Source organism: Oryx dammah, unplaced genomic scaffold (genome assembly GCF_014754425.2).
Source record: "Oryx dammah isolate SB20612 unplaced genomic scaffold, SCBI_Odam_1.1 HiC_scaffold_4, whole genome shotgun sequence".
Classification (NCBI taxonomy): Eukaryota; Metazoa; Chordata; class Mammalia; order Artiodactyla; family Bovidae; genus Oryx; species Oryx dammah.
This window is the reverse complement of record NW_024070188.1, coordinates 81155850-81176520: the sequence shown is the minus strand read 5'-3', so window position 1 is coordinate 81176520 and position 20671 is coordinate 81155850. Positions and strand designations below refer to the sequence as shown.

The 20671-nt window shown below is 42.0% G+C and overlaps 1 protein-coding gene and 1 pseudogene across 1 annotated transcript in view; one reads left to right on the top strand and one right to left on the bottom strand.

Annotated features, from left to right (window-relative positions):
* SNX9 (sorting nexin 9) overlaps positions 1-20671 on the bottom strand; it is a 90987-nt gene that overhangs the window by 7505 nt on the left and 62811 nt on the right. The window contains exons 8-15 of the mRNA XM_040238895.1: positions 18647-18772; positions 18412-18529; positions 11812-11942; positions 7641-7744; positions 6308-6411; positions 4056-4133; positions 1364-1440; positions 161-250 (exon numbers count right to left, since the gene is read on the bottom strand). Of these exons, the coding sequence (XP_040094829.1) occupies positions 161-250; positions 1364-1440; positions 4056-4133; positions 6308-6411; positions 7641-7744; positions 11812-11942; positions 18412-18529; positions 18647-18772 (828 nt within the window). The remainder of the gene's footprint in view (positions 1-160; positions 251-1363; positions 1441-4055; positions 4134-6307; positions 6412-7640; positions 7745-11811; positions 11943-18411; positions 18530-18646; positions 18773-20671) is intronic.
* LOC120862790 lies at positions 13787-14667 on the top strand (annotated as a pseudogene).

The following is a 20671-nucleotide window of genomic DNA, read 5'->3' as shown; positions in this document are numbered from 1 at the left end:
TGTGTGTGCGCATGTGTCTGTGTGTGTGCAAGCACATTGTGTGTGTGTATGTTGTGTGTGTGTACGTGTGTGGCTGAAGGGCGAAGCTCCCGCAGGTGGCCCTGCCCCTGGGTCCTGACTCAGCCGGGACCTCGTCTGTGAACGCCTTGGATCAAGTTACCTTGTGAGCGCCAAGAATGTCAGGGAAGCAGCCCAGGAAGCCTTTATATTCATGATTACACTCCATCAGGAAATGGAGATCTTTCTTTGGCTGTAACAAGAAAGACTGGCTATTATTGGTGGAAGAATTCAGACAATAGAAGAGAAAAAACGGTTACGTTTAAGGGCTGTATCAGCTGAATCTGCCAGGCATGACACGAAGTTACCGAGTGTGAAGTAGTCAGCCTAGTTCTCCTGTAAGAAAATAATCCCCAAGAGTGCTATACTGTCATTGTAGGCTGTGAAAAAATAATAAAACTGTGGATTTTTAGGTTGGTTGGTAAAATTAGCTATTTTGAACTGACCCAAAAGACAACACTGTGAACAAAATTAAAAAAAAACTAGTTAACACCATATGTTTACACAGAGGCAAATAAGACGTTATAGCTTAACGTGTAAATTTTAGCAGAAAATTTAAAAATTGCTAAAAATCTGGTAATCATTAAAAGTGGCAATAAAATTTTCCATTTTTCTGTGATAATATTTAAAGTTTTGGTGTGCATGATTCTAAAAATTAATCTTTTTTTTTTTACAAGTATCAGGAGAGTAGTTAATGACCACATGAATGTATGGTTATTCAAATATGTATTTCAAGTTGTCATCTGCAAAAAAAAAAATTTTTTTTAATTTAAGGGTTTGAAACAACCTCGATGGTTAGTCCCCTTAAGGAAACATCATCTGTTATCTATGAACATAATTGAAATCAGGCTACTAAAGACTCCAATAAAAGCCAGGTGGCTACAGTGAAATCTGCCTGCCAGAAACCTGACCAGGGCTTTCTCTTTATTGGCTGTTGATCCTCAGCCCACTCCCAGGCAGGTGCTTCCACTGTTATTTACAGACCAGGAAACCCCTGCTCCGAGAGGCTGAGCAAGACTCCAAACAAGGACCAGAGTGAAGCTCTTCCCTGGACGTTCTAATCCCCTGGTGGCTGAGATGGATCCAGACCATCGGCACTGGGAGCTATTGAGGCTTCCTGGTGCTGAATTATCCCTTACTTTAGCTTGGCCTAAGAAATGCTACTACTCAGTGTAATTAATAAAGATGCAAGGGGACAGAAGAAAACAGCCATTTGGAAAGCTTGTCTTAAAACAGGTTTTAAATAAAACATGTGGACTAGGGAACATAAAATCTTAACTGGAACCATGTGCCTATGTTAATATACCTGTTCTGCCACAAGGCTGGCAATTTCTTCGTAAGTCTTTCCTGCTTCAGTTATCGCGTCATTGAGATCTGTTTCACCTGAGAATCAAGACAGTTATATGAGCGTTACAACTTATATTTCCTTTTCATTACTTCTAAAATTTTATTATAGCAAACTTCAAACTTTGCAAACTATACAACAGTAGAATGAATCCTCATCTACCCATCACCTGACTTCCCAACTAACAGCCTATGTCCAATCTTTCAGTCCCCTCCCTTCCTCTCACTTTTACTGGTCATTTAACACTTCATCCATACATTCTACCTAAAAGACAAGGGCTCTTTAGGAAATAGAGACAACCCCAATCTCACACCTAAGAAACGACCATTGGTCCTGATATAAACCGTCCAGCCAGTGTGCAGCTGGCTGGTGTCTCCAACCAAGCTGGCTGCTTGAGTCAGGATGCAAAGACCGTCCACGTGGCACAGAGCTGACATGTTTCCTACAGAGGTTCTTTCTCCTCTGTGTGTTTTTCTGGCAAATTTCCTTTGAGGACGTGTGGACAAAACCAGGCTATATGCCTTGGCCCACAGTCGGGTTCTGCTGAGTGAGTCTCGGTGGTGACAACACAGTCCTCTGTTTCCTGTATCGCCTAGATCTTTCATTTCAGTATGTATTTAGTATTTTAGGTTTGCAAATTGGTGCTATACTACTTATGTCACTGCTTCTTTATTAGCTGAAATACGTTTATAAAGACAAATTTTATCAGCTTTTTGGTTACCTTGAGGTATAGGGACAGGAAGAACAGGTTAAATGCTTCCTTCTTTTTACAGTTTTTCAGAATTATAAGTTGATTCTATTCCATCCTCCAAAGGTGACTGAGATTAACTTTTTAAGAATATCACCGCAAGTCTGGATTAAAGTTGATATGCTTCATTTCATAGCAATCATTATCTTCACTAAGCTCAAATTTTTGCTCCATAGGACAGTGGAAGGTTCTTCAGGTTGGCATCAGAGTTCTTTCCCTCTGAGCTCTGGATTATTTCAGGGAAACAATGTTTTGAAATCACCATGTGGGTGATGCTGGGAGTGCCTGGACTTGACAACTATTTCTAGGCCTAAGTGAACAGAGCCAAGTGTGTATCTGTTAATTCCAAATTTCTAGCTTATCTCCCCACCTTCCCCCTTTGGTAACAAGTTTTTTTTTTCCCCTACGTGTGTGAGTCTGTTTCTGTTTTGTAAATAAGTTCATTTTTATTGGGTTTTTAGATTCCACATGTGAATGGGATCATGATATTTGTCTTTCTCTGACTTCACGTAGTATGATAATCTCTAGGCCCATCCATGTTGCTGAAAATGGCATCATTTCATTCTTTTGTATGGCTGAATAATATTCCATTTATATAAATACCACATCCTCTTTATCCATTCACCTGTTGATGGACATTTAGTTGCTTCCATGTCCTGGCTATTGTAAAAAGGGCTGCTACGAACACTGGGGTGCCTGTGCCTTTTTGAATTAGGAATTTCATCTTTTCATAATTTTCAGATACATGCCCAGCAATGGGATTGCTGGATCATATGGTGGCTCTATATTTAGTTTTTTAAGGAACCCCTATACTGTTCTCCACGGTGGATGCATCAGTTTAAATCCCCACCAACAGCACAGGAGGGCTCCCTGCTCTCCACACCTCCTCCAGCATTTATTATTTGTATACTTTTTGATGACGGCCATTCTGAGTGGTGTGATACCTCACGGTCGTTTTGATCTGCATTTCTCTAATTAGCGATGTTGAGCACCTTTACAGGGCCTCTTGGCCACAAGATGCTTATCTTCCCAGACCTTGGGTTCCTCATCTACAAAAATGGGGGCCAGACCAACGAATCCTCAAAACTCCTGCCCAAGCTAAAAGTTTTAACACAATTCAGCCAGGCCAACAAGAAATATTCAAGTACGGGAGTCACAGGTCTTACATTTTGGTAAAAGACTAATTTCTTATACCTGGAAATACTTAGACATTGACCTCCAAAGATCTACCCTCCCTGGATATCAGAATAACGGCACGGTGACAGTACCAAGCCTATCATTTCTGTAAGTGATAGGACGTCCTCAAATTGAATAGGTGCCACTCACCTGGCAAATACTTTTTTTACTTCCTACCAGCTCCATATGCCAAATTAAGAAAACAAACCAAGATATAAAAGAAAACTGCTAACTTGCAAGTGTTGTCCATGGAAATGCAGGATGAACTCAAAATACCACAAGTGAGATATACAATATGGGATATGCTAAAAACAATGAGTTAGCAAGAGACATAAGGCAATATGAACTTGTTACTCAGTCAAGATTTTTCCCTCCAAATGTCCCTGATAAGATCTGGCTCGATAGTCAGACTCAGCTTCAGAGTTTGGCAGAGAAATGAAAGCAGGGCAGAGTGTCACACACCATACCCGCCTGCTTCACTAAGACCCAAGAGCTGAATCTGAGCACAGGAAAGGCAAAGACACCAGCCAGGAAATCCAACTATTACCACCCACCACTATTCTCAAATCTAATAGGTGAGGTGGCAGAAGTCCTCAGTGGAGCGGTGCAGCCAGTTTAAACGTCACTGACAGTGGTGCTTCACTGCAGTTACCGCTTGTCTGCAAGAACCTGAGGAGGCTGGTCTGGGGAGACACCCAGGGCCCAAAGAACAAATAAAGAAAGATGTACCTTGATAACCACTAGAGCTGAAGACTGTGGCTAAGCTCTGCAAGGCCTTCCCTATCTTCTGATACTCCTTGGGTAATGCTGAAAGAGAAAAAAGTCATTCACTAAATGGAGCAAAATAAAATGATCCAACTATTTTCTCAAAGTATTTTTATAGTAAATCTGAAATGATTCAAAATAGTCTATATTCTTTAACAGAATATCAATACAGACGAACTGTTGTTAGAGATTAATTTTTTTCTTCAATTTTTAATTAATCAATTTTTCAATAATTAGTGGACACTATTATTATGAACACCACCACCAGCGCCCACACTCTCATTCACTGGATGAAATCAAAATGAACCGGAAGCTCATTCAGAAGATGATTTCTAGGTTTGAGTCCTTTCGTGTGTATAACACCAACTTGATCATCACAACCACCCCTCTACCAATGCGGATGCACCATCACCCCTTCCTGGGTTAGGAAAGAGGGGGTCACGGGGCTAGTAAGTGGTGGATCTGGTGCCTGTTATTCCTAATCCGCTGCTTCTCCCACTCTGCCATGTACCTATGAGTGACATTTACAAAACAAAACACGACCAAAAGCAACGGGGTGTGGAGAAAAACGGCAGTGGAACCTCACAGCACCAGGGAGGAGGGATTTTAGCTTTCTCATCTGTGTAAGAATAAGATTAATTAAATCATCTCCAGTGCTCCTCTAGTGCTAAATCCTAGGCTTCTAGGATCACTCTGGAGAACTCTCCAGAGAAGAGTCTTTGTATCTTGGGCTACTTTTATTTGCAATCTGTACACAGTTTCCTGAAACACATCTGCTGTCTTCAAAATAAACCATTACTTGCATTTAAAGAGACTATGCTATTAATAAAGAAAAATGATTCAAACATTTCTTTTAAAAAAATTCCAGGACAGAGAAATTTGACAAACGGTCTACAAGCTGTAAGATACAGGAAACACAAATTCAGATTACATTAGCTTGGTTAATTTTAATAAATTGTTCACCCTTTGGTAACTCAGTTTTTGCCTTTACACGGGGGATTAAAAACTCTTTTGTGAGAGGAAAGACACTATGGTTGAATCAAATTCTAAACAAAACACTTCAACCTCCTGTCCCCTAAAATAGAGCAGCCTAATGCTATTACTATTTCCTAATTTTGGTCTGTGGATTTTACAGGACATGGAGTTGACCAGATGTTAGACATATGGGATTTGATTCTTTAATAGAAGCCATGATCCTAGATTTTTGTGATATCCTTATAAATTTTAAGATTTGCACTCCTTTAAATTTTTCTTTAAAAAGGGGAAACAGCTGAATTTAGTTATTATTTTAAAAATTAAATTATTTATTTACATTTTAGAGAAGTATCTCTCCCTTTTTTGCTCACGAGTTATTCCCTGTGACCAAAGGCCTGAAACAGATTTCGTTTTCTGATGCTGCATCTGTATAGGTCATATTTTCAGGCTCAGTTCTATTTCCAGTATTTCTCTACCATGGGAAAGGAGCCAGTGTTATTACTCCTGGTGTCTGCCCCTCCAGCATGAACAGCTGGTAGATGACAATGGTTCCGTTGATATAAAATATCACGTCAATGGTGGAGGGCCATTGTAAGGCCTGTCTTTTCCTGCAAAGGGCCAGACAGGAAACATTTTAGGCTTTGTTGGGCTGCAGGTTTCTGCTGAAAGTACTCAACTTGGCCACCCTTCACACCACAGCAGCCAAGGCATGACCCCCACAGCTGACACTGGACCGTGCTTCTCTCCTTGGCTGTTGGACGGCAGAGCGGCCCGATCTGGGAGATACGGGAAGACAGCCCAGTGGACAGAGGGCAGGGAGGGCACAGCACAGCAGGCAGAGAGCAGAGCAGATGGCGGCACTTGTGCTTGGGGCTGCCTCAGGCCCTGGGCTTTCTACCACCACCCGCCACCAGGCTTTCCTAAAATTAGAGCTTAGTCAAACACACAACTCACTAAAGGGATGACTATTAAAAGTAAGATCCTGAGATTAAAAATAACCATGGGCAGTTTCTCTGCGGGCAGAAAGGATGACTCTTCCATAGATGACAAACCCCACATAACTGGAAATATTTAAGTGAACGGGATGCTTTTTTACGGGGGTTCTTGAACTGGCTTTGCTCAAGCCAGTTTTCTGTGCTGCAACAAGGGCTGGAAAGTGAGGCTCCTTAGAGCATGCTCACTGAGCGTGTCTCTGCCTGCGGGGGCCTGGTGCCCAGGAGGACACCGGGGACGGCACTTACGTCCTGTGCACCGCTTCCAGTGCTCCTGCCCCACGTTTAGCAGCTCCTTCACGCCATCATCCATGGCTTTGGTGAACTTGCCGACGGCATCACACTTCTGCTCTCTGCAGGGCAAAAACACGAGGAGGTTGTGTCCCTGACTTCACTACCCTATGTCCAGACAGTGTGAGGTGTAAGCGGAGGAAGGTCCACCGTGCTCAGGGGAGCTCACAACAAGCCTGACCACAGGTACTTGTGCACCTAGCAACTGTGATGCAACTAAATTAGTCTTAAAAACCGGCTGGATTCAGCTTTGGAAAGAACTGCTTCAACATCTGCCACTTATATTTTAATTCTGCTTCCTTTCGCCCTCCAATTCCTTGTGAATTCTAACGAAAACTGTTCTGAAGTAAATAAAATCGTTTCTTGAACATCTCACTGAATGAAGTTCAATCACTGCAGGTACTGGTGACTCTATAGTATGGGTTGCTAATGGTAGTTGTTCACTCATTCCAACAAATACTGAAATGAATCAGAGAAAATAAACCTACGCACACAGCATTGAAGTGACACAGAAGATACCAGTTCCTTCAGGATTAAAAAGCTTTTCCTGACTTGAAAAAAATTATCACGATATACTTTTAAATGAAAGAGGAGGTTATAATAGAGACTGCATAATGCGAGGTCACTTTTGTTTACACAACCATTTTCCCTTAGGGTTTGGAAGAACACAGACCTAAGTCAACATATTAAAACTGATTTTCTCTCCGCATAGTTAGAAGACTGTCTATATACCGGGTAAAACATAAGGAATGGTTATACATTAAGAAAAAAGGCTGCTTTAAACTATTACTATGAACACACACAAGATTTTTTATGAGTCTTTATACAGAAAAGGAACTACTCCAGACTTTCAACCAAGCCCACATTAAAAAGATGACAAGATTGAAAACAAGAGGTCAAAAAAACTCTGGACAAACAGGCCTGAGATTGCTCTCTTCAAGGCTATGTTCAAAGAGATTTCTGGCCCGTGGACTCATCTGTGGGTGTCAGCTGGCTCGGTGCCACGCCATGTCATCATGCTTTGTTGTTAATAACTACTAACCACTGTGTCAACTATGAAATCACTGACTTCAAGGTAAAAAGGAAGCGGACTTTAACTGATGTTATGGTTAGAAAGACAGTGTTTCAAGTACAAGCGATGCTCTCCTTGACTTCTGACTACAAACCCCACTCATTTCACACCCTTTCGTCTGATGATGTGAATTCCAGGTGTGGTCAGATGGGCCAAGGCCTGCGAGCGGAGGAGGCAGGCTTGGTTGGGGAAGCAGGGGAGGCTGGCAGGGTCTCTTACATTTCTATTAAGTCCAGGTCAGGTGCCTCTGGCTCCATGGTGGAGAATATCATAACTCCCACCAGCTCATCTTTCTCAGCCTTCCTCTTCCCGGTTTTCCATTCCTGTAAAGAGGAACATTATGACGTTAAGGTGGGGAGCGGAGCCAAACAGCTGTTTCAAAATCCCGTCCTAGCGTCGGCTCACTGACCGTCTTTATCCTTCTAACTTTTGGGAGGCAGTGCCCATGCCATCTCCCTCTGCACCCCTGCATCTCCAACTCCATCCCGCACGTGAACGGTGTGAACGGTGCTGCTGTGCAAAATGGTCCTTAAGAGCCCAAATCCTTTTGGAGTGAGGTGAGCCAGGACTTCTCCTTTCCCGAAGCCCACCCACCCATACAAACACACCCTGGGAGCCTGACAAAGCACCTCAAAATTGTAGGTTGTTCTCTTGAAAATATTAAAGCCTTTCTAAATGTAAGATAGGAACCAATATTATAAAGTATTAAAATGTTATTACAAGTTATGTATATACACACACACACACACAGAAAAGTGCCCGAAGCAAAAATACTCCGTATAACAAATTCTCATACAATGAATTCCTGTGTAACTACTTCCAAGGGCAAGAGAGAGGAGGGAGCTGGACTTCCGGAAGCCCCCTTCTCGTCCCTTCCCCTTCCCTCCCCTCCAGGGGTAACCATGACCCACCCACTCTTTTATGGTTTTCAGTTCCTCGTTTCCTCACGTCATACAGTTTCACCACTGAAGTCCCTACACCATGGTTTTGCTACGTCTCTGAACTCGCTAAGAACCCAACACTTGGCATTCTTTTGTGTCTGGCCTTAGCTGCTCAACCTATGCTGAGAAGTTACACGCACACTGTTGTTACAGCTGGAGTTCACTCATTTCATGGCTGTATAATATTCCTGAGAGTGACTCTTGCCCAGTTTATTTACCCCACTCTACTATAGGCAGCCATCAGTGGCCCTGGTGAGGTATGGATAAAGCTGCTGTGTACACACCTCCTGGTGCATGTGTGCACGCACTTCTGTAGGGATATAACCAGGTGTGGAAAGTTATTCAAGTAGATAATGCCAAACTGTTTTCCAAACTGGTCTCACCAGCTTTCATACCCACCAGCAGTGAGTTTCAGAAGCTCCTTATCTCACCAAGACGACACATGGTATCCTTGGTCTTTCTAATTTTAGCCTTCTGGTAAGTTTATTCATTGTGGTTTTAATTTGCATTTCTTATTACTCCTAAGATTAAGTGCTTTTCTTTACACTCACTGATGACCCAGATATTTTCTTTTGTGAGTTGTTCAGTAGCTCAGTTGTGTCTAACTCTTTGTGACTCCATTGACTGCAGCATGCCAGGCTTCCCTGTCCATCACCAACTCCCAGAGCTTGCTCAAACTCATGTCCATCAAGTTGGTGATACCATCCAACCATCTCATCCTATCCTCCCTTCTCCTCTTGCCCTCAATCTCTCCCAGCATCAGGGTCTTTTCCAATGAGTCGGCTCTTCACATCAGGTGGCCAAAGTATTGTAGTTTCAGCTTTAGCATCAGTCCTTCCAGTGAATATTCCGAATTGATTTTCTTTAGGATTGACTGGTTTGATCTCCTTGCTGTGCAAGGGACTCTCACAAGTCTTCTCCACAGTTTGAAAGCATCAATTCTTCAGCGTTCTGCCTTTCCTATTGTCCAGTTCTCACATCTATTCATGATTATTGGAAAAACTATAGCTTTGACTAGACAGACCTTTGTAAGCCAACTAATGTCTCCGCTTTTTAATATGCTTCCTAGGTTTGTCACAGCTTTTCTTCCAAGGAGCAAACAACTTTTAATTTCATGGCTGCAGTTACCACCTGCGGTGATTTTGGAGCCCGAGAGTCTGTTTCCATTGTTTCTCCATCTGTTTGCCATGAAGTGATCAGACCAGATGCATCATCTAAGCCATGATCTTAGTTTTCTGAATGTTGAGTTTTAAGCCAGCTTTGTGAGGGACATTACCAAATCTCCCATTTGTCTACTGGTTTATCTTTCTTATCAATTTGTATGGGTTTTCCCATATTCTAAAATCCAGCTCTTTGTTGGCTATACACGTTCATATCTTCGACTTGTTTTTCCTTTGTAATGACTCTGATAAACCACAGTTCTTTTTTTTTAGTCAAATTGGTCAGTCTCTTCCTGTATGTGTCTTATTTTAGAAATCCTTCCCTACCCTTAGGGGTATGAAGATTTTCTCCTGCGTTACCTTTTAGAACCTTTATTGTGTTGTCTTTCACATTTAAACTTGTAAACCATCAGAAATTAATTTTTTTTAGACTCAATACAGTGGAAACTTTCAACTGGATAAAAGGAGAAAGAAAAATATTTTAATAAACCCCTATAGATCCAACTTCAAAAATTATCAACTTTTCACCAAACTTGTTTTATCTGGTCTCCTCCATCCTACTTTTATTTCTTGTTTATTTTAATGGAAATCTCAGATATAATATCATTTCACCTATAAATACTTTACTATGTATCTTTAACAGATAAGGGCCATGTCTTAGAAACATTACCAAAATACCAACATCAAACCTAAGAAAATCAACAGCTTGTTGTAAGGCAGTGATCATGTTTATTTTTCCCAGAGACACCATCCAACGGAGATGCCATCCAACGGAGCACCACTGATAGAAAAGACTGCCCATCCCCCCCGTCCTCAGAACCATTCTTGTCATAAATCAAGGGCCCATTCTATTCTACTATCTGCTTTAAAAATATTTTAGCTTTATAATGAGTCTCAACATCCAGAAAAGTTTTCCTCCCATTTCATCTTCATTTTAAAAAGTATCTTGGCTATTCTTGGAGCTTACATTTTCTATGGAGAACATCTTTTCAGTTCTTCAACTCATAAAACATGGTGCTGGAACACTTATTCAGGTCTTCTTTTTATTTCTCTCAGCAGTGTTTCATGGATTTTAATGTAGATTTACATTTTTCTGTAGGTTCTTTTGGGTGTTCTATGTCCAACCATCTATATGAGCTACTGTTGCCCAGAGAATCACAATTTTTAATAATTTTCTAATTTTATACTGTCATTTAGCAGGTGAGGAAACTGTGGCCCAATGAAATTAATGTTTGGGTCAAGGTCATGGAGGTAGTCAGAAGCAGAGCCAAGACTAAAACCAAGGGCCCTGGCTCCAAGTTCTTTCTTGTTTCTCTTGTATCAAAAAAAAAAGCCTATAATTTGCATAAAGCACAACCTTTAGAAATGCTTCCTGTTTTCTTGTTTGTTTTGGGGCCATGCCACGCAGCTGATGGTATGTCAGTTCCCCAACCAGGAATTGAACCCAGGCCCTCGCCAGTAAGAGCGTGGAATCTAACCACTGAACTGCCAAGGAATTCTCTAGAAATGCTGCCTCAACAGAATCCTAGACAGATCAAACAAGCCCTTGTTAAAATCCTGTGCACCAACAGCAGTAAGGCACCAACTTGGAGGAGATTCCACATAATTTTTTTAACTGCTATATATTACATTTTGACATGTAAGCATTCATTCTGAAATGCAAAAAGACTACAAATATTTAAATGGAATGATCTCTAACCTACAAATTACACTAAGCATGACCAAACAAATGACTGCATGCAATGGAAGACTAAGGAGACACACAGCTATTTCCAGAGCAGACAACAATGGTGAGATGACAAGCAGCCGATTTCTTCTTGATTTTCAACTGAGAACAGTGACTGCAGACAGGATGACTGCCCACGGGGCAGAGGCAGACCTGGACAGACAACAGTTCTGGACAAACAAGGTGGCTTTGACAAAGCAGCTTCACTTCTGAATCTACTTTTCATTACACTATTTACACTGTAAGGTCAAGATATGATCCTAGGAAATCATTCACATGATTCCCCTAACTTCACGCTGAAAATATCCTACACAGCTCAGCGTCTATCCTATATTCAACAGCACTGAGGAAAAAGCCCCGCATCCTATCACATCCCTCACCCAGTCCTCACTGGGGCAGTTGGTTCCTGGTGTGCAGAAAACCATTCTGACAAACTCCTTGCTCACATGCTGTGACTACTTTACTATTACTTAGAAATAACCAACTAATCAACATGATTTAACTTCCTTGGTATGAATGTGACAATTCTCAATATCCTCTAAGATTATAATAAAATGTCCTACCTTCTCATCTCGGAAATTTAGAAACTGCTGGAAGACCTCACTCTCTGAGATTACCGGGTGACGGCACATCCTGGTCATCCAGGCCTGAAGCCGCTCCATGCGCATTTTGATAAACTCTTCTTCAAAGCGACCTGCAAGAGACACGCCAAGAGTGCTGTGTGACTCTGCCTGAGAGGAATCACCTCTTACCTGTTACCCAGGTGGAAAGGCTGTTCAAACGGCTACCAGCAGAGAGTTACTCAGTAAAAGGTAAACCATGGTAATTTTTCAACAACCTAAAAACAAGCAACACAGTGGATGTTCAAAGGCCAAGAAGAAAGGTACTCCACAAATCCAAAAGCAAATTTTATCTCAATATGAAAAACTTTCTCTTTCTTATAAACTAACATGCCAGTGCCTGTATGATCATATGAAGCCTTACAGGCAAGAAAGGGGTTATAATATGGAAATTAATAAGCAATTTAGAATTAAATTCAGTATTATGAAAAGTAACACAAACTAGTTTTTTTTCCTGTTTTGCTTTTTCAACTACTTAAATGAAAAATAGAAAAAGCAATTTTTCCATAAATGCAATAATGAAAGCTGCTATCACAGAACTTAAGGCCATCATAAAACAAGGGCTTAATGGGTGATATTTCTGTTTTAAAAGTAGAAAATCAGTTTAACAAACGTTACATACCAAACATCAAGTGAACATAGAATTTTTATAAGCCTAATAAAATCACTATCAGTTAAAAGGTTTCTGGAGATGGAAATTCTCGCTAGGTGAGTTTGACAATAGCTAATCCTAGAAAGTGAAGAGGAACTAAAAAGTCTCTTGATGAAAGTAAAAGAGGAGAGCAAAAAAGTTGGCTTAAAGGTCAACATTCAGAAAACTAAGATCATGGCATCTGGTCCCATCACTTTATGGGAAACAGATGGGGAAACAGTGTCAGAGTTTATTTTGGGGGGCTCCAAAATCACTGCAGATGGTGACTGCAGCCATGAAATTAAAAGACGCTTACTCCTTGGAAGAAAACTTATGACCAACCTAGATAGCAATATTCAAAAGCAGGGACATTACTTTGCCGACTAAGGTCCATCTAGTCAAGGCTATGGTTTTTCCGGTGGTCATGTATGGATGTAAGAGTTGGACTGTGAAGAAAGCTGAGCACCGAAGAATTGATGTTTTTGAACTGTGGTGTTGGAGAAGACTCTTGAGAGTCCGTTGGACTGCAAGGAGATCCAACCAGTCCATCCTAAAGGAGATCAGCCCTGGGTGTTCTCTGGAAGGAATGATGCTAAAGGTGAAACTCCAGTACTTTGGCCACCTCATGCAAACAGCTGACTCATTGGAAAAGACTCTGATGCTGGGAGGGATTGGGGGCAGGAGGAGAAGGGGACGACAGAGGATGAGATGGCTGGATGGCATCACCGACTCAACGGACGTGAGTATGAGTGAACTCTGGGAGATGGTGATGAACAGGGAGGCCTGGTGTACTGTGATTCACGGGGTCGCAAAGAGTCGGACATGACTGAGCAACTGAACTGAACTGAATCCTAGTCCTAAAAAGCAACTAAAAAGCCAAACAAAAGCCACAAAAACTAAGTGCTGTAGAAATCAACCAGAGGCACACAGCCTGTTAGAAGTGTTTATGCTCCCAAACTGCTGACCTTCAGGCCAGAAGAGGGGATTCCGGGGTGCTCTGGCCTGGGACTGCACCCCATCTCTGTACTCGATTCTATTTTCTTTACCATAGAATCCACCCTATGAAAGTCTTACATATTAATCTATGAAAATATGTGCAGAATCCGTATGCTGAAACATATAAAACATGAAAATCAAATAAGACACATGTAAGTTCTTGCACTGGAACACTACACATTAGGATTTCAATTCTCAGAGGCTGACCAGGCAGCTGGGACTGACCCAACAGGGTTTTCCTTGCCAGCGAACCGTGCAGAGCAGCTGCCGGTCGGCTGTCTTCTCTTCACCATGGCTGCTTCTGATATCCAGGTGAAGGAGCTAGAGAACCATGCCTCAGGCCAGGCTTTTGAGCTGATTCTCAGCCTGTGACCAAAAGAATCTGTCCCCTTTCCCCTCCTAAGGGGAAGGATCTTTCCCTGGAAGAAATTCAGAAGAGATTAGAAGCTGCAAAAGAAAAATCCAAGTCCCATGAAGTTGAGGTCTTGAAGCAGCTAGCTGAGAAAAGAGAGCACGAGAAAGTGCTTCAGAAAGGGACAGAGGAGAACAACGTCAGGAAAATGGCGGAAAAGAAGCTGACCCGAGAGACGGAAGCCGCGAAGAGAACCGAGGGCAAGTGGCTGCCAAACCGGAGCGTTTGCGAGAGGAGGACGAGCACACTGCGGAACGGTGGGAGAACAAAGGACCCAAACACCCTGCAGACGAGACTGGAGCCGACTCGTCTGTTCTGAGAACTGGCTTCCTCCCCCTCCCCTTCCTAAATATCCACAGGCTGTACTGGCCAGTGTCATTTTACTTTTGCCCTCCTGACAAATACTCCACAAGCTGACGTGGGACTGTATAGGTAGATCCAGATGGTATGATGCTGGTTTAGCGGCTAAAGCGGGGAGAAAGGGAAAAGCGCTCACTCTTTTTCTGAAGTGCTGAAGCCTTTCTAATGCGCCTATGTTTCTGGCGTCTTTCCTACTTCAGTATACCTGGTGGGCTGCGTTAATGGCTAGTACTGTACTGGCTCCATGAAAACATTTCTGTGAAAAGAGTATGTAGTGGCTTCTTTCAAATTGTTAGATGCTGAATATCTGCTCACTTTTAAATCCCAATTCTGTCCGGATCTTATAGACGCTACTGTACTTGAATGGTTAATAAAACTGCACAGTGCTGTTGGTGGCAGTAGAAAAAAAAAAAGATTTCAGTTCTCCCAAAATTGGTCTACAGAATTAATGCAATTCCAATAAAAACCCTAGCATGATTGTTTATAGGTATCTGACTATAAAAGAATCATGCTGACTCTTAAAATTTACATGGAAAGGCAAAAGAAAAAGAATAGCTAAAAACAATTTTGAAACAGAACCAAGCTGGAGGATTTATATACCTGACTTCAAGACTTTCTATATTATAAGGCTACAATACCCAAGATGGTGTGGTATTGGCAAAAGGACAGACACATAAATCAATGGAACTGAATAGAGTCCAGAAATAAACCTGTGCAAATATGCTTAATTGATTTTTTGACAAAAATGCAAAGGAAACTCAACAGAGAAAGGATACTCTCTTCAACAGACAGTCCAAGAACCACTAGATGACCAGATTTATAACATAAACCTCCACCACCTCACACTTTATACAAACCTTAACCCAAAATAAACCCTAGACCTAGATGTCAAACTGAAGACTACAAAACTAGACCCCCCTCCTGTATATTAAAACACTTCAAATTCTGCACGTACTAGGAGCAGAGACTAATACGTACTGCAGAAACTTGGACACTGTGCAGACGATGACCCACCTCACGGACAGAAGAGACCCTGGAAGTCAGCACTGAACTAAGGGCTGTACTGAACTCCGCGTTATGAGCAAGTCAACTATACAAGAGTTTATAACCTACTCATCGGTTGGAATTAATTAAATAGTCATTCTTATTTTTCCTAAAATCTTTTTCTGACACAGATGGTCTATTTACAAACTGGGACTTCAGCTATTATCTTGATCTTGTGAGGATATGCTTATCAGGTTCCAGAGAATTAAGAAAAAGGAGAGGAGAGATTTCCATCTGCCCATTTCCTATGACCCTGACCTAGGTTTTCATGAAGTATGTTAATATACCAGTTTGGCCCCCAGAAATAAAATCAGATTCATTCAATGTTATTCCATAAAGAATAAAATCCATAAACAAATTAGAAAAATCTCAGCTCTAAGCTTTCCATGGATGGATTATCGAGTGCACAGAAACGTCATGACATCATCTACTTGGTATTCCTTTTTCTCCTCTCCAGGATTTAAGGGAAGGGCGTTCATACAATAATGATGCTGTGGGCATCTCAGGCAGGACGCAGACGAGAGAAGGGGAAACAGAGCGGCTCTGTGCCTCCCGGTTTCCTCGGCACGCGGCCCAGTCAGGGAATCAAAGCCCAACTTTGTTCGGACTGAGGGGCTGTTGCTTCTGTGCTTTTCTCTGACATCCCCTGGCTTCAGGCCTGACCTTTTTTTTTTTTAAAAAAAAAAAAAAAAAGAACCTTACTATGGGAGAACCATGACTCCATGATGCTTTAGGATAGGCCATGGGTTATCTGATCCAAATAAACAGTGTATTAAAACTGAAAAAAATAAGAGAACCCCCCCCCAACTCTAAGATAGTTCATTAATCCATTTATTTCAATACCATGGAGAACATATTATGCTAACTAAGTTGATAAAAGAGAGTTTAAAATTCAAACTTGAAACTGTGGAGAAAGGCAGAACCCAAGTTTTCATGGAAAGAAATCTAAATTTTTAGAAAGAGAGCTATGATTAAAACAATATGGACAGAAAGGAGGGACAGTGAGGATACACAGTGGGCGCAGGACGGGGGTGGGTGACACGTCTGAGTGGGAGGAAGCAGCCACGCACCCAACCTGCCACCTGGCTCCTCGAGGGGCTGCCTGGGTGTCAGCCCCGGGACGGCAAGGCAAGCCTACTCCTCCATTCTGCTAAGACAATGTGAAAATTTTGAAGTTTTCCCCCCCAAATCAAAATCAAACAAATTTCTTTAAAAACGGTTTCCATCTCTTCAAAACATTTCAGAGAAGCATACACAGTGCACAAAGCGAAGCACAAAGCCACGCTTATCCCAAGGTCACTGGTTCTAGCTGAGGATAGTTAGTCCACATCTCACGGCGTGAGCTCTGGAATCACATCACATCCCTTCTCAGCACTTCTGAGTGGCACCTGTGCATGTCTGAGCTGAGTGTGCCCGTGTGTGAGGGGCCAGGGCACACGTGACGCCTGGCACATTGGGACCAACCTCCCTGCCACCTGAGCGGGCCGTGCCCTGGGCTGGGGCAGCCCCCAGGCCCTCTCTTGTCTCTTTATCTCACTCCTGCTGAGTGAGGACCAAATCCTCTCCCAACTCCCAGGCCTCTGGAGGACCCCTGTCTGTTCCTCTTGCACCATTCCAGCTCCCAGCTTTCAAGTCTTACTCTCATCTTTGATCCTTTTCTCTCTCTCTCTACTTAAGAGTTTCATGTATTGCAATATTTTCTAGCTAGACATGGAGACTCTAATCTCTATGTGAAGTTCAGCTTCTTTACAAACTTTTATTCCAAGACAAACACACTGACTCCTAAGTACTAACATTCCAGTTTTTAGATTAGGCAAAAGGGTTAAAAAAAAAAAAATCACTGATCGTTCTCAGAACAGACATAGGAAAAAACACTCTCCGACTGCACATTTACAAGGGGCTCTGGTAGCACTGTGGATTATTTACTAGGAGATTACTTGGGGGTGGCGGTGGGGGGGGGTGGAAATGACATTTAAATAAATAAGGGAGAGGGTGATTGTTAATGATAAATAAAAATATTTAAATATCAGTAATCACCAAAACAACTGAGTAGAAAACTTGGTAACTTTCTACATTAACACTTGGAAGCTCTGTGGTGTCTACATCTGGTATTTACAGACTTGTGATGAAAATGACAGGGGGTTGCCAGGCAATGCGGTGTTAAAAGAACCCGTCTGGCAATGCAGGCGATGCAAGAGACATGGGTTTGATCCCTGGATTGGGAAGATCCCCTGGAGGAGGAAATGGTAATCTGCTCCAGTATTCTTGCCTGGGAAACGCCATGGACAGAGAAGCCGGCAGACTACAGTCCACGGGGTTCCAAGGAGTCCGACAGGACTGAGCACAGCACCACCAACGAAAATGACACAGCTGGAGCGTGTGATGCGTTTACATTATTTGGGTCATCCATTTTAATTTCCACCTTAGACTATTAGAATTATTCCTGTTTTTCCCAGGTGTCATTTTTCACATATAAAAAAGGCATATATTTCTCTTATAGGAAAGGGTTAGCAATAAAGACACTGGGACTGGAAAAGCTGTAGCAGCAAAGACACAGTGACTTCGTCAGAATCCAAGATGCACACGTGCGCAGGGAGTCGGCACAAAAGTTTGACACCCTTTGTTAGGTGTCTAGGCAACTTTCAAATATGTGAACTGTGTGTGTGTGTGTATCTATATATGTATTTATGGCTGCAGGTAGCTGCTGTGTGTGTGTGTGTGTGTGTATCTATATATGTATTTATAGCTGCAGTTAGCTGCTGTGTGTGTGTGTGTACCTATATATGTATTTATGGCTGCAGTTAGCTGCTGTGTGTGTATGTATCTATATATGTATCCTGTGTGTATGTATCTATATGTATTTACGGCTGCAGTTAGCTGCTGTGTGTGTGTGTGTGTGTGTGTGTGTGTGCGTGTGTGCGTGCATGTGTGTGTGTGTGTGTATCTATATGTATTTACGGCTGCAGTTAGCTGCTGTTCCCAGACCCCCACAGCTTGCTCCACTGGAGGCTAGAAAGCACCACTCCTGATCGATGTTGGAATACTCTAACTGGAGTCTTTTCACTTGTGGCCTTGAGTTCTGTCACACATACCCACTCACCTGTGACTTGCTTATCTGGAAGAGACGGGATTGGAATGGCTGACCCAAACTTAACCAGTAGACGCTCATATAACCAGTCAAAGTGTTTATACCTGTGGTTTACTGATCGATTAGTGTTCTACAAGAGAAGGAAAGAGAAAAAAAGTTACCAATATCAACTATAGAAAATGAAGAAAAAAGCAAGCCATTCCTAGTGATGTAAGCACGGTTCTGTTTTGATAACTCGGATACTTACGGTAGGGGTTAACTGATACTCAATGTAGCTCTTCAGACCGTACATTTTGGAGCCTTTCCTGGGATCTGCTACCACACAGTCAAATGTAGAGGCAGGGTAAACCCACATTGGGCCATAATCTCCAACCTACACATTGCAGGGAGAGGTGGAAAATCAGTTAACATGATTGATATAAATCATCAAATGATTCTTTTTAGGGCTGGAAGTCCTTAGGAGAGTCATTCTTGCTCTTCTTTGAGAAATTATCTACATAAATGCTCTCTGTTCTTACTAAGGTTCTATTTGAAAAACACACTTAATTGAGAGGCCCTTCTGCTCCCGTGTGGGCATCTTAGGCCACAGAGAGGGGCTGAGCTGCCTTTCCTGGAGAGGATGCTGGGCAGGACACAATCTCTCTCCAGTCTAGCTATCCCAGTTTTATGTAATGAAGGGCTAGCTTTTAAAAATTTCAGATCTACTGCAGACTAATAGCTCTGTGAAAAATAAAACGACACACTTGGCTGTCTCAGCAATGCCAAACTGCCATCAAACTTCCTCAATACTTACTCTCATCTTCTGTATGCCCTAATTCTTTTTCAAGTTGAAAGGAGGAAACAGTGAGGTGAGGTATGAAAGTTCAGAGGCTACTAGGTCAGGACGGTGACTGGAGCCTAGAGAGCTTTAATAAGGGACTAAAGGTCTCTGACAACAAGTGCTTAGTAGTATGATTCTCCAAGAGGGACCCAGATCCAGAAAACCCTCCTGAAGCTGCAGGGCAGGAGACTTTGAGAGGAGCTTTGGGGAACTTCCCTCAGTGACGGGGCCCAAGAGAGGAGACTCTGACCAACCAGGGCCCAACATCCATGAGGTCATTACTCTACTAGTGGGTAGGGATGCTACACCTTAAAACCAAAGGACCAGGTCTCTGCTTTTTCTTGGTTTTCTGAAGCCTCTATGGCTTTCCTCACTTCCTTTTCCACACAAGAAGCCCACACAGGCAGGCCTGCCTAAAATATGTGGGACAACTCAAATGCTGGGGTCCTTTGGCTCTGTTCCAACATCTCACACTTATGACAAAGTCCCATGCTTATGAGAATCTGAGGGGCAGGGGGGCCATGGGTTCTTGACTCTGTGGAGTTTTAAATTTAATGAAAAGAACAGGATACATGTTAAGTATTTACAAAAACATCTGAAGAAAAAAGAAATCTTTAACCTAACCATTCAGAAAATAATCACCCCAAGTTTGCTTTCAGGGAAGAAGGATTAAAGGGCTCTTGTCACAGCTCTTCTCTCTGGAGTTTTCCAGGATTTCAAGCATTCCAAAGAAGTAGGAACAAGTAATATGAAAAATACAAGGTCTTTCTTGCAATATTATTGAGTTTCCTAGGACCCAAAGATTATAGAATAAGACTAGATTATTTTCTCCTTATTTGAGTTCATGGTGATTACAGTCAAAGCCTGTTGTCCTCCTGCCCTACTCACAGCTTACAGTTACGTGACTAAATCAACAGGGTCAGAAGATAGCTATTTCTTTTCTAAAATTTTATCTGGAAATATACAGCTAGGTAACACTTAGAAAATCTATCCACAGTCAACATGTGGGTGAAACCATGGAGCCTGTGTCATCTTATAAGCAAGCCATTCAAAGATGGATGTTCTGAACGATGTCACTACCTACCAGCTTTCATTTGCTAGGTCCTTACCACAAACTGGACAACTGATTTAATGAAAGAAAACTATTACCAACACAGAGGAAAAGGGAACTTATTCTGATAACATACATGTACTCTGCCAAGGTAGAAACCTAAGTATTTGAATTGCATTTAGTAGCTAAATATGTTTGGCTAGTAGAAAAACAACATGTAAGAGGTAACTTCAAGACACTTCAGAAAAAGAAATACTATGGTCATTTGTTCAATTACTGGTAGTCTGAAAAGGTAAAAATAAAGAATGCCTAGGCAATAATGGACATTAATTTATGCTCTTTTTAATACTCTTAATATATTGTCAGTTACTTACCTGAAGCATTAAATGTGTTTAAGAATA